Source organism: Anomaloglossus baeobatrachus, chromosome 2 (genome assembly GCF_048569485.1).
Source record: "Anomaloglossus baeobatrachus isolate aAnoBae1 chromosome 2, aAnoBae1.hap1, whole genome shotgun sequence".
Taxonomy (NCBI): Eukaryota; Metazoa; Chordata; class Amphibia; order Anura; family Aromobatidae; genus Anomaloglossus; species Anomaloglossus baeobatrachus.
In genome coordinates this window covers 126,172,023-126,198,466 of record NC_134354.1, presented here as the reverse complement: position 1 = coordinate 126,198,466, position 26,444 = coordinate 126,172,023, and the positions used below count along the sequence as shown (strand labels likewise).

General features: G+C 46.3%; 1 protein-coding gene across 2 annotated transcripts in view; it reads right to left on the bottom strand.

Moving 5' to 3' along the window:
* The window catches only part of YWHAE (tyrosine 3-monooxygenase/tryptophan 5-monooxygenase activation protein epsilon), a 33,967-nt gene extending 8,180 nt beyond the window's left edge, over positions 1-25,787 (bottom strand). The window contains exons 1-4 of one of the 2 annotated variants that reach the window (XM_075335320.1): positions 25,574-25,787; positions 4,323-4,522; positions 2,931-3,037; positions 2,076-2,282 (exon numbers count right to left, since the gene is read on the bottom strand). In XM_075335320.1, the coding sequence (XP_075191435.1) occupies positions 2,076-2,282; positions 2,931-3,037; positions 4,323-4,522; positions 25,574-25,637 (578 nt within the window). In that variant the 5' untranslated portion in view covers positions 25,638-25,787. The remainder of the gene's footprint in view (positions 1-2,075; positions 2,283-2,930; positions 3,038-4,322; positions 4,523-25,573) is intronic. The other variant, XM_075335319.1, reaches the window with a different exon arrangement.
* Between the last annotated feature and the right edge of the window lie 657 nt (positions 25,788-26,444).

Sequence of the window (26,444 nt, the reverse complement as noted above, 5' to 3'; positions counted from 1 at the left end):
TTATATAGCGCTATTAATTCCACAGCACTTTACATACATTGGCAACACTGTCCCCATAGGGACTCTAGATTGTGAGCCCCAATCTGTATGTCTTTGGAGTGTGGGAAGAAACTGGAGAACCCGGAGGAAACCCACGCAAACACAGGGAGAACATACAAACTCCTTGCAGATTGTGTCCTTGCTGGGATTTGAACCCAGGACCCCAGCGCTGCAAGACTGCAGTGCTAACCACTGAGTCACCGTGCCGCCCGTATACAAGTTAAGCTGCTTTCAGAGTCTTCATTAACACTAGAACTACTGAGGTAGTCATTTTGACTACTTTGCACTATGTATTTCTATATAGGTGTCACGAGTCCAGTAGTTCTAGTGTTAAAAATGAGCAAATATTTTGCTGCTGCAGAAAGTATGCATGTCCTTTATCCTAGAGCTTTAGAAGAAATAGCTGTCACAGCTCCTCCATCTGACGGCTTTCTTGGTGTATGCAGTAGCAGCAGAGTTTCCAAAGTGTGGAGGGCAGAAGAGACCGGCTACAGATACAGGAGTGTACATGATGACAATATGTGCAGGATAGAAGCTGTACTGATATATGAACTAATAAAGACCGCAGAGGCCTGATACACAGACCATACATTCAGCAGGTATCAGGCCAAGTTCACACAGTTTTTCTAATCAGGCACAATCCAGTTTGTGCCTGATGCAACGGATCAGTCTCAGATTGTGTAAACTGATGCGACGGATCCAGTAAAAAAGATCCGTTTTTTATGCTGAGACCCCATCATCACCGCACTACCGCCCCCACCATCACCACACACGCAGGCACTCCCGCTCGCACCATCACCTCACATACACCGGCACTCCCGCACGTACCATCACCGCACACCCAGGCATTACCTCAGTGACGTCCCCGCTGACAGCGCGACTCCCTTCAGTTGCTGCGTGGAGCTCCCGGGAGCGGCAGTGTTCTATTGCCGCTCCCGTCAGCTTCATGTAGCAGAGCCGATAGCGTCGTGGGACCTCTGTGGATTATGTCGGACCTGGAGGGGTATTTGGGGATTTTAATAAAATGGTGAAAGAGGGTGTTTTTTGTCTTTTATTCCAAATAAAGTATTTTTTTTGGGTGTGTGTCTGGGGGGCTCCCCATTCTGAGAATACCAGCCCCTAGCAGTGTGGCTTTATCTTGGCTGGTATCAAAGTTGGGGGGGACCGCACGTCGTTTTTTTAAATTAATTTTACTGCACATATATAGACCCACCCACCGGCGGCTGTGATTGGTTGCAGTGAGACAGCTGTCACTCAGCATGGGGGAGTGTCTGACTGCAACCAATCATAGGCGCCGGTGGGCGGGGAAAGCAGGGAATACGAGATTGAATAATGGGCGGTCGGCATTTTCAAATCAGGAGAAGCCACCAGAGCTTTGTGACAGCCGTGCAGCGCCACGCCCGTGATCGGTGAGTGGGTGAATGAGTCAGTGAGTGAGAGTTTGAGAGTGATTGATTTTCTGACAAGCAATGACTTTTTATCACTTCTGGGCATGCTCAGAAGTAAAACCCGGATCCGGTACATGCTTCCGGCATTTGATGCATGCCACCAGATCCAGGGCGCATAGACTTTCATTATGCATCATGCCGCACCCGGCGCTGTGTTTTTTTTTTTTGCTGCAGGAAAAAAAAAAAAAAAAAAGTTCCTCTCTGCGTCCTGTGCGGCCGCCGGAGTGACGATTTTTCCGCATCCGGCAAAAAACGGATCAAACGCAAGTACATGCGGCACAATCCGGCGTTAATAAAAGTCTATGAGGAAAACACTCACCCAACGGCAAAAAAAAAAACAAAAAAAAAAAAAACTGTTTTCCTGAAAAAAACTGATACGGTGTTCCTGCAAATCGCCGGATTGTACCGCAGAGCAAAAACCTGATGTGTGAACATAACCTTAGTCGGACACTCCCATGGCAACAGCTGCATACCAGGAAGTCTTAAAATGAAGAACAGATTGCAGCCCGAAATTGTATTAACTAATCACTGAAGTAACTGTTAAATTAACTGCATAACCTTTAACTCAATCATTTCATTATAACATACCTGCATGCACGATCAGGGGAATTAAGAATTTCATAATAGAACACAGAGAAATTGAGTGCGAGACCTAAACGAATGGGATGTGTTGGAGGAAGTTCTGTCATTGCGATATCGCTTGCAGCTTTATAGGCTACCAAGCTGTTCTCTGCAGCCTCCTTTCGGTCATTGCCTATGGCAAACTCTGCCAGATATCGGTGGTAGTCTCCTTTCCTAAAGAAAAAAAAAAGAAAAAAATTTAGAAAAAAAAAAAAACACAAGAAAAACTCAAACATTACATATAAAACAATAACTTAAAGTCCATTCCCAGGCTCCAGGTATTGTACTATTGTGGACATTTAGTAACAGTATATAAAATTGTATCCGCTCTTCAACAACGGTATAACTTAGGCCCCTTTCACACTGCGTTTTGCCTTCTGTTCACAGCTTCCGTCGGGGCATCCGCCCGAACCGTCCCACCCCCACAAAGTGTGTTTCAGACGCATGCGCAGACAGGGCCATTGACTGTAATGGAGCACACTACGTTAGCGTGTGCTCTGTTTTGTACTATTTTGTTCATATTTGTTTTCTGCAGACGGACACCTGAACGTAGTCAACTATGTACAGGTGTCCACCTGCAGAAAACGAATATGTGCAAAAATGGTACAAAACAGAGCACACGCCAATGTAGTGTGCTCCATTACAGTCAATGGCCCTGTCGGCGCATGCGTCCGAAACACACTTTGTGGGGTGGGGGAGGGGCGGTTAGGACAGATGACCCAACGGGACCTGTGAATGTAAGGCAAAACGCAGTGTGAAAGGAGCCTTAGCAATGCTCTCTATGATCAGGACTCAATACCTACAGACACTGCAGTTACTTACATTTTATAATAAAAAACCTTAGACTCTCCACTGCTTGCAGCTGGAATGAGGTGCTTGTCCAGTACATCCAGAATGTCACCACAGATACATTTCAGTTCAGTCTCAACCTACAATACAAAGTCATACAAAGTGTCAGTTGTCATGTGAAGCAAGGGGCACTTTCTGCCACATATATTCGTTAATAAGTAAATACTGCAAGTGTTGGCGAGTTACTGCTGCATGCCGGATTGTGTGTGCACAAGTATAGCCACATCTGTCATTCATTTCCTGTAATACTGTTCCCCTTTTCAGCACCCCATTCCTTCCATGCTTAGTCATTCAGTATGGCACACCCCCTCCCAGAAACAGTAGCATACACCAGAACCTAGAGCAAGGACTGCAGCCAAATCTGTATGACCACAGGCAGGTACCGTCTCAAATGATACAAGGTCCAGAAATATAACTCTACATCTCCCACATTTGATACCTTACTATATAGAGGATAGCACATGATGGACAGGTGGGAGGGGGATCTCACATAAATCATGGGTTAGGGAAGAGGAGTCATGGACCCCACAACTCCTCTGGACCAGAAGCGGACACCTTCTGATTAGTCGGCCCAGGGTGAAGTCATTTTTCAAATGTGTCAGTACAGCTGGGTTTATGGGTCTACTAATCAAAAGTGGTGCTGAACACCATGGTAGGTAGGAGGAAGTTCACAGGGCTCTGCTAGGCAGCCATGGACTACCAGGGTGGCTACTGAACCAGGGTTCTGGAAGTCTTTTGGTTTAATGTTAATTTATACAATCTAGTCGTTGAAATTCTACATTGTGAACCTCCAAGCATGTGAAAGTGGTCCTGCTGCAAACAATTCTACAAGTCCCATTCATCTTAGCTGAATATTGCAGATTTTTGTTACTGAAATGTCTGTGGCTATATTCAAATTGTCTCTCCAGTAAAGGAGACAAACTCTAGCACAGCGCCACCTATTGGAAGTAGCGATCCTAAAAGTCACAAGTGGATTTTCAACAATCCTTTGCAATATGACTCAGGATATATAAGCCAGATCAGAATCCCAATTTGCAGACACGGTGTTTCGGGGTGCTTGCCCCTCGTCAGTGCAAAGTATGGGGGTGTCTGATCTGGCTCATGAGAAAGCTATGTGGGGACCACGGGGGAACACTATTCTCCTTAAGGAGACTTTGCAAGCCAGTCTGGCTGCCAGGTAAGGGGACTAATAGCTGCCATGCCCCTCTAAGAAATATTCAAATTGTCTCTCCAGTAAAGGAGACAAACTCTAGCACAGCGCCACCTATTGGAAGTAGCGATCCTAAAAGTCACAAGTGGCTATATATATTTTAAAATAAAAAAAAAAAAAAAAAGATCTTAAAACATGCGAAGTAAGCGTCTCACCGTTGTCCGATAATCCTTGATCATTTTAAGTTTATCTTCTCCGCCTTTGTTCTCTTCCTTCTGTTCAATGCTGCTGATTATCCTCCAAGACGCTCTTCTGGCTCCAATCACATTCTTATATGCAACAGACAGCAAGTTCCTTTCTTCTACTGTCAATTCCACGTCCATCCCGGCCACTTTCTTCATTGATTCAACCATTTCTAGGAGGGGAGGAGTAACGTTTTATTAAACATCAGCAACATAACATTCAGCCTAATAGCGAATTCAGGCACCCTGGACACATGCAAACAGCAGGTTTTTATCCGAAAAGTAAAATATAGCTAAACCAAAAAACGTGATAGACATAAATGCTTAAACATGAGTCAATGTGATCGAATCAGTTATTTTAGTCAATTGAAAACTGATCAAGTTTTCTTAGTTACTGGACATGTGAGCTCCGCCTTGAAATGACTGTCAGATTCTGCACACTTGATAGATGGGTACCATTCTGTGCCATGAGCATCTCCCATTCAGAAACTGCTTATCTACACATGTAGTACAAATGATGAATGGCTAGCTGTACAATACTTGCCAGAGTAAACACTGAATCATTCACACGCAGGCTGGAAGCGACGAGTGGCACGCCTCACAGCTAAAACGGATCAGATAAAAGGTAACAAGCACTCGCTTAAGTACACAGATTTCCAACAAACTAATCCCTCCTGTAGGCTGCCACAGCTTGCTGCAAAATGCAGAAGTACTAAAATTGTGAAAGTCAGTGCATTTTTCTCTGGTAGGCACCAAAATGCATATAAAAGCAGCACTAAATCGCAGCTGAACAGGCGGTCAGTGCATGCACACGGGCCATTCTGTACACCCTTCATTGTGCGGCTATATATTGCAAAAGGACCAGCAAGCAATGTGTGGAATTACTGATAAATGGCCACATACGCCACGACCCTCATCGAATATGCCGATTATGTGGTTCAGAGTAGGTATGAAAGAGGCATTAGCTAAATCACAATCCAGAGTGCCAAAATTGCCATAAAGGAGTTATCCACTATTCGCATAACTCCTTCTCCAACCCTATGGTCCCCCAAACAGAAAAATAATAATAATAATAATAATAATAATAATAATAATAATAAATAATAATTAATAATAATAATCATCATGGAGTCTGCTTCGCTCCAAATTATTGGAAGGAGGAACAATGACCTCAAACATACAGCTCTTGTTCATTCACTTTGCATTTTATTGATACATTGTTATACCATTCTTACGCTAACTTTTCTCCACCCTTGCCCATAAACCTTTGCAGTGTTACACGCAGACAGCTTTAATAAGAAATATGCTGTGTTCATCCCTTGTCAGGTCCTCACAGACTTCGTGTCACCATATACTCCTAACGTCTGACTACATCCGGCCAACCTCCATATGGTGAGGACGTCCGCGTTTATGCGATTTAATCCCAAACACTACATCTCAATCTCTTGGGAAACAGGGCGGCTGTATGCCAATTACACAGCTCTAATATTCCATTAGTGTAGGCACTCAGACGTCTGCGACAGCCTGAAGTCCTGCCAAGCACACACAGTACATATTGTGATGTCTGCCATGGTATTCTAGGATGCCCTTTTAAATACACATGCAATGTGATAGATGGTGCCTCCCTGCACCACTTTAAGTGACCTGGTACACTTGGTTAAAAAGGTTATCAACTTAGGGGTGCTTCACACATAGCGAGATCGCTACCGAAATCACTGCTAAATCACGGTTTTTGTGACGCAACAGTGACCTCATTAGCGATCTCGCTGTGTGTGACACTGAGCAGCGATCTGGCCCCTGCTGTGAGATCGCTGCTCGTTACACACAGCCCTGGTTCGTTTTTTTGTCGCTCTCCCGCTGTGACGCACAGATCGCTGTGTGTGACAGCGAGAGAGCGACGAAATGAAGCGAGCAGAGAGCAGGAGCCGGCATCTGGCAGGTGCGGTAAGCTGTAACCAGGGTAAACATCGGGTAACCAAGGTGGTTACGCGATATTTACCTTCGTTACCAGCCTCTGCCGCTCTCACGCTGCCAGTGCCGGCTCCTGCTCTCTGCACATGTAGCTGCAGTACACATCGGGTTAATTAACCCGATGTGTACTGTAGCTAGGAGTGCAGGGAGCCAGCGCTAAGCAGTGTGCGCTGCTCCCTGCACATGTAGCTGCAGTACACATCGTGTAATTAACCCGATGTGTACTGTAGCTAGGAGAGCAAGGAGCCAGCGCTAAGCAGTGTGCGCGGCTCCCTGCACATGTAGCGATGTGATGATCGCTGCTGCGTTGCTGTTTGACAGCTAAGCAGCGATCATAACAGCGACTTACTAGGTCGCTGCTACGTCACAGAAAATGGTGACGTAACAGCGACGTAGTTATCGCTGTCGCCATGTGTGAACCCAGCATTAGCAAGCTATGGGATAGCTTGTGAGCACTGCTGGGACCCCACGATTGCAAAAAGGAGACCCAGAAATACCCAGTTAGAACACCTACATCTCCATTCATTGACTATAGGACTGCCAGAGAAAATCAAGTACAACACAGCCACATTTCAACAGGGAAGTTTACAGTACCTTTCTATGGATAATTAGGGTGTCCCCAATAACTTGCTACGGGTAGGAATAACCCTTTAAAAGTGAAATCTGACCAGGTTTTTTTCTATCCCAGCTAAAAGCAACATTATGTAGGGGCAAATACCCTGATTCGAGTGATGTGTCACTTACTAGGCTGCAGTTTTGATATAACTGATTGACAGCTCTGAGAACACTGCATAGGCAGAAAGTTGCCAGTGGTGGGTTTGGGTTGTACAGAGCTCAAGAATATGGAGGACAGCCCAACAGAATTACTAGTGATCAAATGATAAACCTGATTTTATGAAAACTAAATAAAGCAGCCCAGTAATGACATCACTGCAATCGGGGTCTTTGTCGCTATGTTATGCTGCTCTCAGATTAGGCACCAAAAACCTGGTGACAGATTCCCTTTAATACACTAATGGACATCAATATCAAAAGAAAACTAGTTTGTCTGGTTTCCATAAGCAACACAAATTCCATACAGCTCAGAACTATATATATAGGAAAACATTACTTGTTAATTCTGATTGAGCGGTAAATACAATGAGCGGTAAATACAAGGACACATTTCTTCAAACTTAAAGGGGTTGGTCATTTTCTCTTTGTGCAGTTTCCTCAAGCTGACCAGCACTTCTGCCCATATAACTGCTGCTGGAGGAGAATATGACCAGTGTGTCATCCTCCTCCAGAAGAAAGCAGCCTTCCCATGTGTGCGGTTTTACAATTGGAGGAGGCTCCTTTACCAGCAGCCGTTTTTTTTTGACAATTTGTGAGGAAAGCTGCACTTAGAGTAGAAAGTGGCAGCCACTTTCTACCCCTTCAGTCCCAGAGCGGTTTCAGTTTTTGTTTTTTGCTCCCCTTCTCCCAAGAGCCATAACGTTTTTATTTTTCTGTCAATCTTGCCATTTGAGGGCTTGTTTTTTTTGGGGGACGAGTTGTACTTTTAAATGAAACCATAAGTTTTACCATATAGTGTACTGGAAAACAGTAAAAAAATTCCAAGTGTGGAAAAACTGCAAAAAAAGTGTGATGGCACAATAGTATTTGGGATATTTTAGTCACAGTGTTCACTATATGGTAAAACTGATGTGTCGGTGTGATATCTTAGGTCGTTGCGAGTTTGTAGACACCAAACATGAATAGGTTTACTTGTATCTAAGGGGGTTAAAAAAAAATAATTCACAAGTCTAATAAAAGTGGAGCACATTTTGCGCCATTTTCCGAAACCCGTAGCGTTCTCATTTTTCGGGATCTATGGCTCACTGACTGCTTATTTGTTGCGTCTCGAGCTGATGTTTCTAATGGTACCATTTTTGCGCAGATGATACGTTTTGATCGCCTGTTATTGCATTTTGCGCACAACTTGCGGCGACCAAAAAAAAACGTAATTTTGGCATTTGGAATTTTGCCGATACGCTGTTTACTGATCAGAATAATTTATTTTATATATTTTGATAGATCGGGCATTTCTGAACACTGCGATACCAAATGTGTGTATATTTTTTTAACCCTTTAATTTTCAATGGGGCGAAAGGGGGGGGGGGGGGGAGGTGATTTTTCGGGTTTTTTTTTTTATTTTACTAGTCCCCCTAGGGGGCTATAGCGATCAGCAATCCGATTGCTCTGATCTATCTGTAGATCTCAGCTACAGAGCTAAGATCTGCAGATACGCTGCTTTACTCTCCGTGCTGGCATTATGCCGGCACTGAGAGGAAGTGACTCATGTTAGCTACAGGCGTCATCACATGACACTGTGCTACCATGGCAACCACCGAAACTATGGCAGCGAGGTGTAAGGGGTTAAATGTTGCGAGTGGAAGCGATTCCACTCGTAACATGCAGGCACACATGTCAGCTGTTGGAAACAGCTGATATGTGCGCGGATCACCGCAACCTGCCCGCGGCAGGGGGCGGGTCTTAACGTCACACGCTCCATGACAGATCCGTCCTTGGTCGTGAAGGGGTTAAAGCAGATAGTGTCATTTCAGGTGACTTCAGAAATAGCATGTGTACTTTAAAAGCAGTATTATTTCTGGCCATTATTTGACTTGTATGCTGTCATAGATTTCCCATCTGCAGGTTACCAGATTTATAGCAGTCTGAGCTAGTGGGTAGAAACTGCAATAATGGCCTCAAAAAACACGGACATGAGGGATTCAGGCTCTCCTGTCCCTGTAGCAGCACCATGAGGACATACAGCAGCGCTAAAGTGCACTGGTGTACGATAAGTATACCCCAACAATAAGAGGTAGCTGCCCCATCTCTGCTTCTCATTCACCTCCTTCCTCCATAGACCTCAATAGGCAGCTGCACTTTGATCCCTCTGACCTGGCAATCTATTCTCTCAAACGCAAGCGAATAATGAGTCTTATTTTATAAGGCCTACTTTGTATAAAGAAAAAAAATAAATAAATGTCCTTTTACTAGATAGTCCCTTTAAGAAAGGCAAATTTCAGCATCTTTTCACACTGAATGAAGAATTTAGAAGAGGTCAGGGAAAGTAGTGGCTCATATTTGGAGAAAGGATATTTTACCAAGACAACTGAATAAAACTTGATAGTCCCGTTTAAAAAATTCATGAGGGGGTAAGCCCAAAAGTTTATTGAAAGCTGGCAACCAGTGTGCATTATAACCCGGCATGTCCACAGGGCACATTTCCAGCTGCATCCACCATATTACAAGGCCAGGGACAATGTAGAAATTGTCAGCGGCATAAAATTATGAAATTATGGGATGACCAGCGTAAGCCCACTACACCAGCATAGACAATACACTAGAGACATCTCCTGTAATGTCCTCTGAAAGGCAAACAATTACTTTCTGTGTATAGAAAATGACTGCCAGCATTGTCGTGGTCTCAACATAATTAAAGGGAATGTGACAACAGAAAAAGAACTATTGTTTCAAATCAGTTTGTTAAATGTATTTAAATAATTTCAGCAATGTTCCCACCCCCCATCAAAATCTGTATATTACACTGGTCAAAGGGGCACTTTTAGATTAACTTGCTTCCTGTTTCAGGTAAACATACATTAGCCACAATCTTCTGTTTTGAAGCATCTAATGAGCGTGTGCTTGTGAAGGGAGAAACAGTCAGCAGTGACCGCGTTCTACGCAAAACAGCACTAGCCAGACAGGGATACTGTTTGCCCAGCACAGCTCATGCATTGGTTTCAATAAAGGATAAGCACTAGGGTGATCGAATACCTCAAATATTCGGCAACGCCCATACTCGCCGAATAGGTAGCCGCAATTCACGAATATTCAATGCACAATGTAAGTTATGGGAAACCCGAATAGTTGCCGAATAGCAACTATTCGGGCTTCCCATAGACTTTCATTGCGCATCGAATATTCACATAGCGGCAAACTATTCGTCGGATAATCGCGAAGCTAAATATTGCCGAATATTTGATCATCCCTAATAAGCACTGTGTTGATACGGAGTGCGTAATTTTCTATTTTTTGGACTATTCAGCCGCGACATCACCAATTGTGACCAATGAGTCCTTTGCTAGCTGTGCATAAAAGTGTTACCTGTTGAGGTAATCCAGCCTCTGATAAACACTCTAGAAACGTCATGAAAAGGACAGGAAGTCTAAAAAAAAGCCAGTGTGGCGTGTGTGAAATCTGCAAGATAAATCTATTTATTTTTTTTGCGACAAGAACGCTCCTCTTATAGATCAGGTCTGAGACTAAATCGGAGATCAAATTTGTGGTAAAAGGATTAGAGCCACAAGACCATGAAACCAAGGGTCCAGAGTTGTATGCAGACACTTGTTAATGCCAATTGGCAGATTGTTCCCAACTGGTGAATAATAAAATGCCCAAAGCAAAATGTTTTCATTTTCTGATTTTAATGTTATAAAGAGGCGACTTCAAGAGAATGTTCCCTTTCAAATATAATTTATCCCTAAGGCTTTGTGCCCACGCTGCGGAAAGTTCGCCGCAATTTTTTTTGTGGAAATTCCGCGGATTTCTCAAATCCGCAGTACAGCAAGTCCCCAGCCATTTCTATGGCATTTGGGGAGTGCTGTGCTCATGCTGCGTTTTTTCCACATAATGTGGATTTTCCTGCAGAAAAATCTGCAGCATGTCAATTATTCCTGCAGATTTTTCCGCACGATCCTATACTTACCTGCCTTGATTGAAGACACTGGAGTCACTTCCTGGCTACGCCGCGTTCCTCTGCACCAGAGGAGCAGGAGGTGGTGGGCGGGGCCTGCACGAGCTTCGGTCATGTGACAGCCGGAGCTAGTTCAGGCCCGCCCACCTTCTCCTGCAAAGTGCAGACAGACACTGACGGAAAGTGAAGTGCTGCGTGATGGAGGCAAGTATGAACTCCCCAATCACTCCAGCACTTGTTCTGTATTGAAGATGCAGTGCCGAAGCAATGGTACTGTATCCTCAATGCAGAATGCCCGCAGCATATCCACAGGATATTCCGCAATACATCCGCAGCATGGAAACAAAGTTGTGCTGCGGTTTTCTGGGAACTCCTGCGGAATGTCCTGCGGATATATCCATAGGGCACTTTCCCCACGGGCACATAGCCTAACCGCATTTTGTAGTAAACTAAACCATGCTGTACTTTGCCAGTCCACGAGAGCGCCTCCTGGTGTCTTGCATTGGCAGCAGTGAGTGGTGCCCGCAGTCTACCCTGGGATAGCTGCTGAGCTCACTTTAGAGATATCTTTTCCACTTGCGATAAAATAATTCCTGCGATGCTCGTCCCAAAAAACATGGACGAGTGTCATGCATATGGTCTGCTTTTTTTTTTGTTTTTTTTCATTCAGCTAGCATCTGTATGCCATGCGAGTGTGTAGATTTTTCTCATGCGTATGCCATCCGTATGACATGCGTATGCAATGCCGTTGCGATATTTTTCTCGCACCTACAGCAAGTCTGGTGCGATCTACGCAGCTAGCTGTGATTTGAACCTCAGCACAATCAGAGCTGAGGAAAAAAAAATTGCAGAAGGACACTGCCTCATTGATTAACACTGGTACCTGATGTGTTATCGGATCGCACATGTAAATTGCAAGTGGAAAATAACCCTTAAAAAGGGAACCAGTCACCAGGATTTTCGCATATAACCTAAAGCCAGTGCTATACTGGCACTATCAGGCTGAATCTATACATACAATTAGTGGTCAGCTCGGATGTTTAGGTTCTGAAATCCAAGAAAGTGAAGTTTGTAAAATTAGCAGCTTCTTGAGTGACAGCTGCACTGGAGCAGATCATATATTCATAGTTATCCCCTCCCTGTGTTAGAATTAGCATAAGTATTATACAAATGACTCACTTTGTCTAGCAGGACCTGTGGTGAGGTCATAGCCATGTGACCAGAAGAGGCAGGGCCTCAGCCACCAAAGCTGGATACCAGGTCACATGGGTATGACCTCACCACAGGTCCTGCTTGACAAAGTGAATCGTTTGTATAACGCTTATGCTAATTTTAACAGAGGGAGGGGATAACTGAATATATGATCTGCTCCTCAGCTGCTGTCACTCAAAAAGCCGCTCATTTTACAAACATCACTTTCTTGGATTTCAGAACCTAAACATTCAAGCTGACCACTAATGGTATGTAGATAAGCAAAAGACTGAAAAAACCTCTAAAAGCAGATATTTATTAATTATAATTAAAATGGGTCAAAGCCATATAACACAATTAGCTCCAACGGTCAGTAAACACACAGCAAAAGTCGTGCAGGGGTGAGTACATATAAGTAGGGTAAGCTATAAAGTGCGAGATAATCTGGTGTAAACAAATTGTTCTCTTAAAGAAGATATAGGAGTATAAGCTTAAGGGACTGGGCTAAAATTCCCTAGTCTCTCTCCTTCCTAACCGCGGAGGTTACACCGTAAGGTTTTGGGCACCCCCGCTCAACGTCGACGCGGCCTATAAACCCTAAACTTAGCAAAGTGCCATATCCATCACCCTGGGAGGTGCAGTTAGTGCTGAAGTCAAAATACAAATCACACATTGCACAAGGTCATTATTGAGGATATAAGTGAGGTCATAAAATCAGTCCCAAATGGGACAAACTATGCAAATTGTCCTACTAGAGATCCCTCCAGTCTATAGATAACAATTGGTTGAGCGACATCTATATATAAGGGTCCTTTGACCAACAGAATATTATAGGCCCAAAAGAAAGTATGTCCCATTCAGGGGTTAAACTTATCTTCCTGGTAATTTGACTCCCAGAAGAATCCCAAACGTGTCACACACACACACACACACACACACACACACACACACACAATTTTTGGGGTTCATCAGGGTATGTTACAGAGTCGTGAGAAATTCACTGTCCTTTAGGCCACCTTATAGTTTCCGGTTATGGATCTGTATAACAATTCCCTGGAATTCCTCACTGCATTGTTCAGGAGAACCCCTTTAAATTTTTCACTGTTTCACATTTTTTTTCCTCCTTAATGTGCACTGCTTCCTATCTTGAGTGAAGAAAAAAAAAAAAAAAACTGAAATCTCACATGGTCATAAGTATTCAGACCCTTTGCTCAGTATTGCGTAGAAGATCCACTCCAGTTCCATCAGGTTGATGGTTGAACGCTGGTGGACAGCCATTTTCAGGTCTTTCCAGAGATGATCAATTGGGTTTAGGTCAGGGCTCTGGCTGGGCCAGTCAAGAATGGTCACAGAATTGTTCTGAAACCACTACTTTGTTATTTTAGCAGTGTGCTTAGGGACATTGTCTTGTTGGAAGATGAACCTTCGGCCAAGTCTCAGGTCCAGAGCACTCTGGAAGAGGTTTTCTTCCAGGATCTCTCTACTTGGCCACATTCATCATTCCTTCAATTGCAACCAGTCGTCCTGTCCCTGCAGCTAAAAAAAAAAAAAAAAAAACAACCCATAGCATGATGCTGTCACCATGTTTCACTGTTGGGATTGTATTGGGAAGGTGATTAGCAGTGCCTGGTTTTCTCCACACATCGCTTAGAATTATCACCAAAAAGATTTGTCTCATCAGACCAGAGAATCTTATTTCTCAGTCTGGGAGTCCTTCATGTGTTTTGTTTGCAAACTATGCAGGCTTTCATATATGTCTTGCACTGAGGAGAGGCTTCTGTTGGGCCACTCTAGCATAAGGGCCCGACTGAAGAGGGCTGCAGTGATGGTAGAAAGTTCCACAAAGTCAACTATCTCCCTACTGCATCTCTGGAGCTCGGCCACAGTGATCTTGGTGTTCTTTACCGCTCTCACCAAGGCTCTTCTCCAACGGTTGCTCAGTTTGGCTGGACGGCCAGATCTCGGAGGAGTTCTGGTGGTCCCAAACGTCTTCCATTTAAGGATTATGGAGGCCACTGTGCTCTTAGGAACCTTGAGTACTGCAGAAATTCTTTTGTAACCTTGGTCAGATCTGTGCCTTGCCACAATTTTGTCTGAGCTCCTTGTGCAGTTCCTTTGACCTCATGATTCTAATTTGGTCTGACATGCTCTGAGCTGTGAGGTCTTATATAGACAGGTGTGTGCCTTTCCAAAGCAAGTCCTAACGGTTTAATTAAACAGCTGGACTCCAATGAAGGAGTAGAACCATCTCAAGGAGGATCACAAGGAAATTGACAGCATGTGACTTGAATATGAGTGTGAGCAAAGGGTCTGAATATTTATGAACATGTTGTTATGTTTCAGGTTCCTTATTTAATACATTTGCAAAAATTTCTACATCTTTTTTTCTGTCAAGATGGGGTGCAGAGTGTACATTGAGAAAAAAAACACATGAACTTTTGAGTTCACCAAATGGCTGCAATGAAACAAATAATGAAAAAGTGAAAGGGGTCTGAATACTTTTCGTACCCACTGTACATTACCAAAAATATATTTTTAAGCGCAAGGACATGCAATTGACACGGATCATTGGAGAGCTAACAGACTAGACCCCCACCAATATCACAGATTGAGTTTACCAGTCACTTAACTTCCGGGGTCTGAGCCGACTGATCAGCCATAGTATAGAAATATTTCTAGGAAATATCCCTTGAAATGCCTTTATAAAAGTGAATGAAGTCTAAGAAACTGCAAGAAAGCATTTTTTTTGCCTTTGTACTACAAAAGGTTTCATTCACTATGAGCAGTAATCATACCCAGAAAAAAAAAAAAAAAGTGCATAAGGTCATACTTTAATCATGGATGCCAAGAAAAAAAAAAAAGCAAAAGTAGCTGGTTATTTCACAGCAGATTTAGAATATTCCCATTATATTTAAAAAGCTAAAAGCTTATTAGAAGGTACCAGGCCTGTGCTCAACAATATGGGGGGGGGGGGGGGGGGAGACAAACGACACACACCATAAAGCATCACTAACCATAGGTGTGACTTGTTACACTATTCATGTAGAAAACAGAGCAACCCTCAAGAGGAGATGGGAACAGGAAACCTCTATGGAGCACTTGTGTCAGACCAACTCCCTCTGGATCCATGGTATTGTGGGGAAGGGGAGGGTTTCCTTCAAGCGCACAATAGTAAGAGTATCATTCACATCTGGGGCCTGACATATGGTTAAGAGAAGGTGGGTGTAAGACCATTGCTCATATCTGAAGGCTCAGCCGGTCCCGCTGACTCATTTCAATGCCAAGAATAGCTTTACCCGCTGCGCCATATTTGCCTTCAAAAAGGGATGGAAATGTAGATGGAGACTCAGCCCCTAACAGGATGAGGCCTCAATAACCTGATCTAGTCTATGTTCACACAGTTTTGCAGACTGTGGTTGTATGTGATAGCAAGAATAATGCGACTCGTATTCTTAAAACTGTCAGAAAGAAGTGAACCCCAAAAGACTCCAATGCAAGTCATACAACATGACAGATCTGGCACAGGACTGCTGCTTCAGTGTCAAACCGAGAACTATGATGCTGATATAAACCGAGCACTGGTCTTGGTATTTAGCAGTCTAGCTGGCAATCTGCTGTCATCCTCCATGTCTGTACCCAAAGTTAAAGTTACAGCTCACAACAGCATTCGTCAACAGGAGCAGAGCAAAAAAAGTGACGATATGCAGAATCCTCACATGACCGGTACACGAACAGCACAGGATGGACCCCGCTGACTTATGGGGTCAGATTATCAACTTCACGGATTTTACTTCGGTCACAAAGCAAGAGAACAATTGGCCTGCATTAAATACCCTTGTATGATGTATGGAGTGTAATAGCGTTCCAGGCCTTACTCTGGTATCCACCCTACAACCATCTAAACGGTGTACGGCCAAGCCAAGGGCTCATTCAGATGTCAGATTGTCCTACGAGATCTATTAAGGTGGCTTTACACACTGCAACATCGCAAACGACATCGCTGTAACGTCACCGGTTTTGTGACGTAATAGCGACCTCCCCAGCAACATTGCAGTGTGTGACACGCATCAGCGACCTGGCCCCTGCTGTGAAGTTGCTGATCGCTACAAATCGTTCAGGACCATTCTTTGGTCCTTTGTTTCCCGCTGTGCAGCAAAGTTTCAGTGTGTAAAGGGGACTTAAAACACTGGAAACGAGTGATGTGTCACAATATCTGTCAATCACTATTCTCTGTCAGTTGGTCTCTCCCTCTCGGTCCGTCACTATGTCTGTCCCTCTCTGTCTGGCGGTCATTTTCCCCTCCTCTCTCATACTCCCCGATCCGCGGCACTGCACGGCATTCACACTGCTGCGGCGGCTTTTATTATTTTGAAAAAGCCAGCTGCTCATTAAACAATTTCGTATTCCCTACTTTCCCCGCCCACAGGCACCTATGATTGGTTGCAGTGAGACGCCCCCACGCTGAGTGACAGGTGTCTCACTGCACCCAATCACAGCAGCCGGTGGGCGGGTCTATACTGTGCAGTGAAATAATTAAATTTAAAAAAAACAGCGTGCAGTCCCCCCAATTTTAATACCAGCCAGATAAAGCCATACGGCTGAAGGCTGGTATTCTCAGGATGGGGAGCTCCACGTTATTGGGAGCCCCCCAGCCTAACAATATCAGTCAGCAGGCGCCCAGAATTGCCGCATACATTATATGCGACAGTTCTGGGACTGTACCAGGCTCTTCCCGATTTGCCCTGGTGCGTTGGCAAATCGGGGTAATAAGGAGTTATTGGCAGCCCATAGCCGCCAATAAGTCCTAGATTAATCATGTCAGGCGTCTCCCCGAGATACCTTCCATGATTAATCTATAAATTACAGTAAACACACACACACCCGAAAAAAATTAAAAAAAAAATTAGAAAAAAAAAACAAAACAAAAAAAAACACAAATTCCCTCATCGCCAATTTAATCAGCCCCAAAAAGCCCTCCATGTCCGGCGTAATCCACAGACCTCCAGCGACGCTTCCAGCTCTGCTGCATGCAGGTGGCAGGAGCAGCAGAAGACACCGCCGCTCCTGTCACCTCCACGCAGCTAATGAAGACAGCCGCGCGATCGGCTGAGCTGTCACTGAGGTTACCCGCTGTCACTGGATGCAGCGGTGGCCGCGGGTAACCTCAGTGACAGCTCAGCTGATCGCGCTACTCACCGCCGCTCCAGTCAGCTCCACGCAGCAACTGAGGTGAGTAGCGCGATCAGCGGAGCTGTCACTGAGGTTAACCGCGGCCACCGCTAGATCCAGTGACAGCGGGTAACCTCAGTGACAGCTCAGTCGATCGCGCGGCTGTCTTCATTAGCTGCGTGGAGGTGACAGGAGCGGCGGTGTCTTCTGCTGCTCCTGTCACCTCCATGCAGCAGAGCTGGAAGCGACGCTGGACCATCCTGGATTACGCCGGACAAGGAAGGCTTTTTGGGGCTGATTAAATTGGTGATGAGGGAATGTGTTTGTTTTTTATTTCTAATAAATGATTTTTTTTCGGGTGTGTGTGTGTTTATTTACTGTAATTTACAGATTAATCATGGAAGGTTTCTCGGGGAGACGCCTGACATGATTAATCTAGGACTTATTGGCAGCTATGGGCTGCCAATAACTCCTTATTACCCCGATTTGCCAACGCACCAGGGCAAATCGGGAAGAGCCGGGTACAGTCCTAGAACTGTCGCATATAATTTATGCGGCAATTCTGGGCGGCTGCTGACTGATATTGTTAGGCTGGGGGGCTCCCCATAACGTGGAGCTCCCCATCCTGAGAATACCAGCCTTCAGCCGTATGGCTTTATCTGGCTGGTATTAAAATTGGGGGGACCGCACGCCGTTTTTTTAAATTCATTATTTATTTCACTGCACAGTATAGACACGCCCACCGGCTGCTGTGATTGGGTGCAGTGAGACACCTGTCACTCAGCGTGGGGGCGTGTCTCACTGCAACCAATCATAGGCGCCTGTGGGCAAGGAAAGTAGGGAATACGAAATTGTTTAATGAGCGGCCGGCTTTTTCAAAATAGTAAAAGCCGCTGCAGCAGTGTGAATGCCGTGCAGCGCCGCGGATCGGGGAGTATGAGAGAGGAGGGGAAAATGACCGCCAGACTGAGAGGGACAGAGATAGTGACGGACCGACAGAGAATAGAGACCGAGAGGGAGAGACCGACTGACAGAATAGTGATTGACAGATATTGTGACACATCACTCGTTTCCAGTGTTAGTTAGTGCTAGGTCATTCTGCAGGTCCGGATCGTTGTTGCGTCGTTGGCCAGGTTTGTCTATTTGACAGCTCACCAGAGACTCAGAGACTTTGTAGCGATCATGGCCAGGTTGGGATCGATGAAAGTCTCAGTGTGTAAAGGGGCCTTTAGTGTATTCCAAGATTAGTACCCATTATGGTCTATTGGCTTATCACGTGTCCACATCTTTTTATTGACTTTGTGGTCAGCACAAGATCAAAGACATATCCGATTTTGATCAGTACCCGCTCAAGCTGGCCAGTGCAAGTCTATGGGTCCAGATAGAAATAAATCACAGCACTTGGAGGTTAATCTGTGTGCGGTCCATTTTAAGGGTAAGTTCACACAGTGCATTTTTCGCAGTGTTTTTCGGCCTCAAAACTGTCTATGAGTTTATTTTTTGCTGTCTGCACACAACTTTTTTAAGCTGCGTTTTTGAGCTTAAGAAAAAAAAAAAAAAAAAAAAAAAAAAAAAAATGGACATAATTCTTTCCTGCGTTTTTCCCCCATGCAATGCATTGGGAAACGCAGAGATCAAAAAGGCAGCAAAATGCAGCCAAAAACGCACCAAATCGCGGCAAAAACGCATGCGTTTTTTTGGAGCGGGTGCGCTTGTGCGTTTTTAGTGGCCAAAAACCGCAGCGTGTGCACATAGCTTAAATCACTAACTTGACAAAACTCCAAGGTTTTTTTAGCCACGGAAAAACTGAAAACATCGAACAGTAAAAACTGAGGAACAGGCAATATGCGCACCTAACCATTTTTTGTGGCATCAAAAATGCTGCTTTCTGGCCGTTAAAAACGCAGCGGTAAAAATGCTGCGTTTTGGTTGCGTTTCGCTGCATTTTTTACTGTGTTTCGCTGCGTTTTTCCAATGCATTGGATGGGTGGAAAAAAAAACAGCAAAACGCAGAAAAGAATTTACATGTCCATTTTTACACTTCAAAAACGCAGCTTTAAAAAGAAGCTGTGTGCAGACAGCAAAAATGAAATGAATGGACTTCGCTGGAAAAACAAAAGCCTTTTGAGCCAAAAACGCAACGCAAAAATGTGGTAAAAAAACGCCTAGTGCGCACATACCCTTACACTGATCAAAAACACTGAAGAAAACTTTTTGCATGAGGGTAAAATCACTGCCTTGTGAATGAGGCCTTACAACCAGGATTACTCCTTATAAAATGCAGCTCACCACTTCCATACACGCAAATCAGTAAGTGACCCATCTCAAGGCTCCTGCAAAACATGTAGAAAGCCATTAAAAATAAAATTATACTATTACACATTTTTCATGAGCTGAACTCAAAAGATTTTAAAAATTTTAATGTACAAAAGACCTTTTCCTCAAATATTATTCATATCTTTATCTAAATCTGTGTTAGTGAGTGCCACGATAATCCACCCAGCTCACAGGAGTGCCTTATCAAGATGCTGCTTAGACATAATCATTGCACAGGTGTGCCTTCTGGCCACTATAAAAGGCCACTCTAAAATGTGCAGTTTTACAGTATGGGGGTGATCCGGGGGAACCAATGAGTATGTGGTGTAACCATTTGCCTCACCCAATGCAACAGATCTTTTTTGTGCGCTCAATGGGCGAGTATGCTGACCATGCAAGAACTTGCATGTTTTCAGCTTCAAAATGGCATCAATAAAACGCACGTGTCCGTAGCATATTCCTGCCCATACCACACCCTCACCATGGGCCTCTCGATTCACAACGTTGACATCAGCAAATTGCTCACCCACATGATGCCATACACAGACTGTCATCTGCCCTGTAGAGCGAAAACCAGAATTTTTCTGTGATGAGAACACTTCAACAAGCCGAACGACAGACTATGAGCACTTGCCCACTCATGTCTGTTACGACGACGAACTGCAGTCAGGTAGAGAACTTTCCAGAAACTGAGTTTGTGCACGAAGTCTTTGGTTCTGCAGATTGTTGCAGACGCTGTCCGGTGACTGGTCTCTGACAATCTTTGAGGGGAGATGCTGGATGTTGACGTCCTGGGCCGGGGTGGTTACACGTGGTCTGCGGTTACGAGGCCAGTTAGATGCACTGTCAAATTCTTTGAAACGCTTTTGCAGAGGTCTTATGGTAGAGAAATGAACATTCAATTCATGGGCAACAGCTCTGGTGGACATTTCTACAGTCAGCGTGCCAACTACACACTCCCTCAAACCTTGTGGCATTGTGCTGTATGATAAAACTGCTCAATTTGAGGCCAGCCAAAGGCACACCTGTGCAATAATTACACTGTAATCAGCATTTGATATACCACACCTGTGAGGGCGGTGGATTCTCTTTTTAAAGGAGAAGTGCTCAATAACAGATTTATACAAGTTTGTGAATATAGAGAAAAAAACCTTGTGCACATTTAAAAAAAAAAGTCAAATCAAGCTCAGCTCATGAAAAATGGGAGCAAAAACAAGTGCTGGATTTGTATTTTTGTTCAGTGTACACACCTCAAAAGTTAGGGATATTTGGTTTTCAGGTGAACTTAACATAACCTTTCAGCTTTTGGATGCACATGTCTAACTGCTCAGTGCAAGTACTTGTACAACTTGCAGTTCTATAACAAGGAGCTTAATGGCAAAAACAAACACTGTTTTGACCCATGAATCGCCCAATAAATTTTGGCGTTCAATTAGAATTGCTATTTAAACAGTCCTCCACATCATGCTGTTCACATTTTGACATCATGAGGCAGACACCTAACAATTGATGAACAGCAGCTTGCCATTCCAAGGCTTCAAGGAGGATGTTCAGACGAAAGTGACCATTGAGCTTAGCTCGTCATCAGCAGGTTGCAACAGATATACAGAGAGACCGGAAGAGGCACAAGATGACATTGAATGGGACATCATTTAGTCACATCCCACACTTGTGACTGCTTCGCTGTGAACAATGCTCCTCAGAACTGGATGATGAATGCCATACAACTTAAGGCAATATTTAAGGGAGGTGAGAGGCACTCAAGTGTTAAGTCAGACCATTTTAAAAATTTACATCAGTGTGGTCTGCATGCTAGACAACCAGGCATAGGCGTCATCTTCACTAAACGAGGGACCAATGGGCCTTAGTGCTGGTCATTGATGAAAGTCTAGTCACGCTGAGCAGAAATGATTGCCACTAACGATGCTGAAATGTCAAAGAGAGCGCTATGCATCAGCCACTGTCGTCACCAGATAAGCCTTTGGTGGTTGTAGTGTTAAGAGTGAGTAGGTGTGTCACGTCAATACAGAACTGCCATACACTTTGTGAATAGTACCGTAATGAGCCCCTACAACATCAATCCAGTCATTGTGCCTCAGTGCTCCAGGTCATCGAGGTCACATCAATAGGGAAACCCTGCTGGAGACTGGGGTGCCTCAAATGGAGTGGCCTGCACTTTACCTAAACCTGAATCCCATAAAAAGCCTATGGGATCAGCTGAGTCACTGTGTACAGGCTCGTAACTCTGTACCCCTGAACCTCAAAGACCTGAGGGCCGCCCTTCAAGAAGAGTGGGATACCATGGCCTCATTACACAATAGCTCCCCTTGTGAACAGCAGGTGATTGTTAAGCTGTAATTGATGCTGAAGTCCACATGACAAGTGATAGAGATTTTGGGGGTATACCCACCACTGTTCGCTTTTGTTTCAATAGATTGTTTGAGATTATTGTACTTAAATGCCCTACTTTAATGATATATCCCCACAACGTGAACTTTTCCCCAAAACTCAAATATCCCTAACTTTCAGTGAGAAATTATTAATATGTTATATACATGGCTCCTGCTATGTGAGATTACAAACCATAACCACTTTAACCAAGTCTTTGTATGAGCAGGACAGATTCACGCCAAGGACACATTGGTGGCTGCCTGCTACCCATTTACTATCATTTCAGCCTTCCAAGGGAATCCCACCCTGAAGGAGGTCTTCCCCCAGTACGCCCTTTCAGCGTACACATGAAGGCACTAGAGATGGCAGGTGTCTTCGGTTCTCTGACTATTAGTAAAAGTGGAGGAGCATTCTCGCTCCGAGGGTCCATTAGATTACAAGAGCTGTCCCCCATGCGAACAGCTGACTGCAGCGTACCAGTGGAGCAGTGAATTGAACCCTTCCACACATTATGAAGCGCATTCCAGAATACGTAATGTTGTCCACCGGCTGTGTTTATTCCACGCATACAGAAATGTCCTAAACATACTACTGGAGGGGTACAGACACCAGGAGCTATCCTGAGGGACGCAGAGCAGAAACTGTTAATGTGAAATCATGTGATCAGTATCCATTAAATGAGAGCAGCCAATGCACATGTAATGCAAAGATGGCAGAGCCCACGAAGCCAGAACTGCAGATCACCGCCCCTACAAAACACCACCTTAAAATGGATTTCAGGACAATAAAAAGGGGTCATCAGCGCAAAGGGTTTATATGAAATACTCTAGCAAGAGATATCGATCTCTCTATGGAGAACCTGCAGACTCCCAAAATCTCTCAGATGCTTTTATCTCTTATAAAACAATCGCGTTTCTTGTAATTGCTGTTACTACAAATTAATAAAATTTACAACTGGGCGTTGCCACTCCCCTTGGTTAATGTTTATTGACCTCCCGCATTGCCACATCTAGGAGGATGGACCCATGTCCCCACCTTCACGGTACATCTGAATAGCCGAAGAGGACAAGTGCAGGTATTGATTGATGATGGGCGAGCGTCCGCGATCAAGCATCGGGGTGCTCGGCCAAGTATTGCAGGTGCTTGGATGTATCGTTCGTGAAACATTGAACACAAAGCAAGGCTCGCTTCACTGCAGAACCCCGGGGAGAAGCCACTTGCAGTCTCCGAATGGCTCTTACTGGGAGTAAAAGTGACTTTATATGCAATGTGTCAAAAAAAGAAAAAAAACTTCCCTCCCCAGAAATGCTGTGTACATGACTATGAGGGTAGAGAGCCGAATTACCCAATTATTGACTTCCATTATTCTCGTTACTCAAGTCGAGCCTGTCCGAGCGTCTGCCCTGCTCCACTCCAGTAAAGGGAAGAACACGCGATCATCGTAGACCTCATCATTGCGATACTGAGCACCGCACTGCTCACCATCACTGGTACTGACCAGGTTAGGGTTATCAACTGGCCACTGATCGGCAAGTTGACAATTAGACTAGAATAATAAAGCGGCACTTATCAGGGTTTCCCGACTTCTTACAGGATAGGTACAAGTCCGGAGTGTAGGGCGCTCAGTCATCACATGAACACAAAGTCCAAAACAGCCAACACCCCACTCTTCATCCCTGATCGGAGGATGATGGTAATGTGTGCATGATGCAGCGCTAAGGAGCATCCATGGGGCGAATGGAAAAAGAAGAGCCCGGTACCCGGCCTCCTCCAGTCTTGTAGACACTGAATGGAGAGGCAATGAACGAGACCAGGCGAAGCCTTGTGTGTATTTACTATAGTGTGAAACCGGACCCGGGACCCCAGAAAAGAGGTGTCAGCCAGCCCCAACCCCCCCCCCCCATCAGGGGCTTCAGCCAGCGCCAACTCTTCACTTGGGGGCATCAGCTAGCGCCATCCCTCCACCCCCCCACTCGGGGGCTTCAGCTCCACCCCCCCCCACTCCAAGTGCCATCCCTCCTACTGCCCCCCACCCAGGTGCGTCAGCCAGCGCCAAACCTCCACCCCCCCCTCCGAATGCCATCCCTCCTACTGCCCCCCACCCAGGGGCGTCAGCCAGCGCCAACCCTCCACCCCCCCTCCGAGTGCCATCCCTCCTACTGCCCCCACCCAGAGGCGTCAGCCAGCGCCAACCCTCCACCCCCCCCCCCTCCGAGTGCCATCCCTCCTAATGCCCCCCACCCAGGGGCATCAGCCAGCGCCAACCCTCCACCCCCCCCCTCCGAGTGCCATCCCTCCTACTGCCCCCCACCCAGGGGCGTCAGCCAGTGCCAACCCTCCACCCCACCCACTCAGGGGAGTCAGCCAGCGACACCCCCCCCCCCCCCAACTTGGGGGCTTCAGCTCCACCCCCACCGGATGCCATCCCTCCCACTGCCCCCCACCTGTGGGACGTCAGCCAGCGCCAACCCTCCACCCTCCCAATCGGGGGTGTCAGCCAGCAGCAACCCTCCTACCGCCATCCCCCCCCACCCTGGGGTGTCAGCAAGTGCAATCCCTCCTACCCCTCCCCACACCCTATTCCGGGGCATTAGCCTGCGCTGTCCCCCTCTCTGGGGTGCTAGCCAACAGTCCCTCTAGCCCCCCTCCCCCACTCAGGGGCATCAGCCTGCGCTGCCATCCCCCAGCCCAGGGTGTCACCGTCCCGGGGGTCTGCACGGTACATCCCTCCCTGCTCGCAGACGTGTTACATGGGCCCAGACTAATGAATGGCAGCACCGTTCTATGCCATTTCTGGGCGCAGAGGCCCCCCATGTCCCGCTGCTCACACACCATTGCTCCTCGCAGATATTTTTGGGGAGTTTCCCCTCAGATCACGGGGACTCTTTGTAGGCGTCCCTGTGCCCCGGCTGATAACAGGGGACAATAGCCGGCGCGGAGGAGCGCAGTGTAGACCGTAGACTGATCCCCGGTGATGGCGGCTCCCGGCGCCTCCGCCCAACAATGGAGGCCGCGCCCTGTGCCCGGGACACGTCCGGCGCCATCACGACCGGTCTGACAACTCCCAGTAATGGCCGCGGCCCGCAGTACGACGTGTGCGCCGCCCCGACAATGAATGGGAGTGCCGGGGGCGAGCCGTGCGGGCTGCGGCAGAGCCGGTGCGTGGAGCCCCCCTGTCACGGCCGCTCCCTCCGCAGCTCTGGGGGCTCGCCCTGCTCGGCGGTCGCCATTTTGCAGCCGTCTCCCTTCCTGCCCGCCGCCCTCCCGCCTCATTCCTCGCCCTCCGGCCCTCGCTGCTTCCGAATGATGGCGGCGCCACCATGACCGCGCCGCTCCCGCACACAAGGAGCTCCGGGCGCCTCTCCTTTGTCCCGTCCTCCCGTCTCCAGCCGAGCCGCCATTTTGTCTCGCCTCCATTCTCTCCGCCCGCCGACCTATGGGAAAAGCCGCACATTCCTCTTACCGTCATATCGCTCAGCTTGCTCGGCCAGCTTAGCCTGGTACACTAGATCCTCTCGCTCTTCCATGGCTGTAGCTAGCGGGGATTAGAGGTGATCTACTGGGCGGATGGAAGCCGATTGTATCTCTCGCCGTCTCCCAGCGCTTCTGTCTCTCTCTAGCTGAGCCCGGGAAAGATGGCGGCTCCTTGATCCGGGAACTTCCGCCTGCGCACGCGGACAATCGCTCGGCACTATAGCAACGGCTCCCTAGCAACAGCAGCAGGCGCGGCAGGAGAAGGGCGTAACCGCGAGCTTCCTGCGTCAGTAAGAACAAGGGCGTGGTCTTTAAGTGTCCCTCCTTATAAGGCAGCATAGGGGGCGTGGCCTGAGCTGCTGTTCCTAATAGCGCGGTGCAGCGGCCGATCAATGTAGGAAAAAATGGCGGAATGTACGGTGTGTGAGGGCCGGAAAGACCCGACACTATTCGGCACTACTGAACAGCAAGCCTCACTTCAAAGGGGCTGGTTTGCTGATGAAGGGGTTGACCTCTGGGACCCCTAGCAATCACAGAGGAGGTGCGCATGCGCAAACTCGCCTTCCATTCATTCTCTATGGGATTGTCTCATGGAGGGTGAGAAGTGCAGCTGGGGATAATGTCTTATTTTGGGGTGATCCTTTCTTATGGTCTCCCCCACACGTGGCCTGAATATTGCCAACAGCAGATCCCTGTTTACACACAGATGTGCCCTCTTGCCACACAGCTTAGGCTATATTCACATTTCCGCTATTTAGTATCCGTCACAATCCGCTGCTTTGAGAAACAACGGATTCTGTTGTCTCCCATAGACTTGTATGAGTGGCAGATTGTGACTGATGCCCTTGCTTTGCATCCGC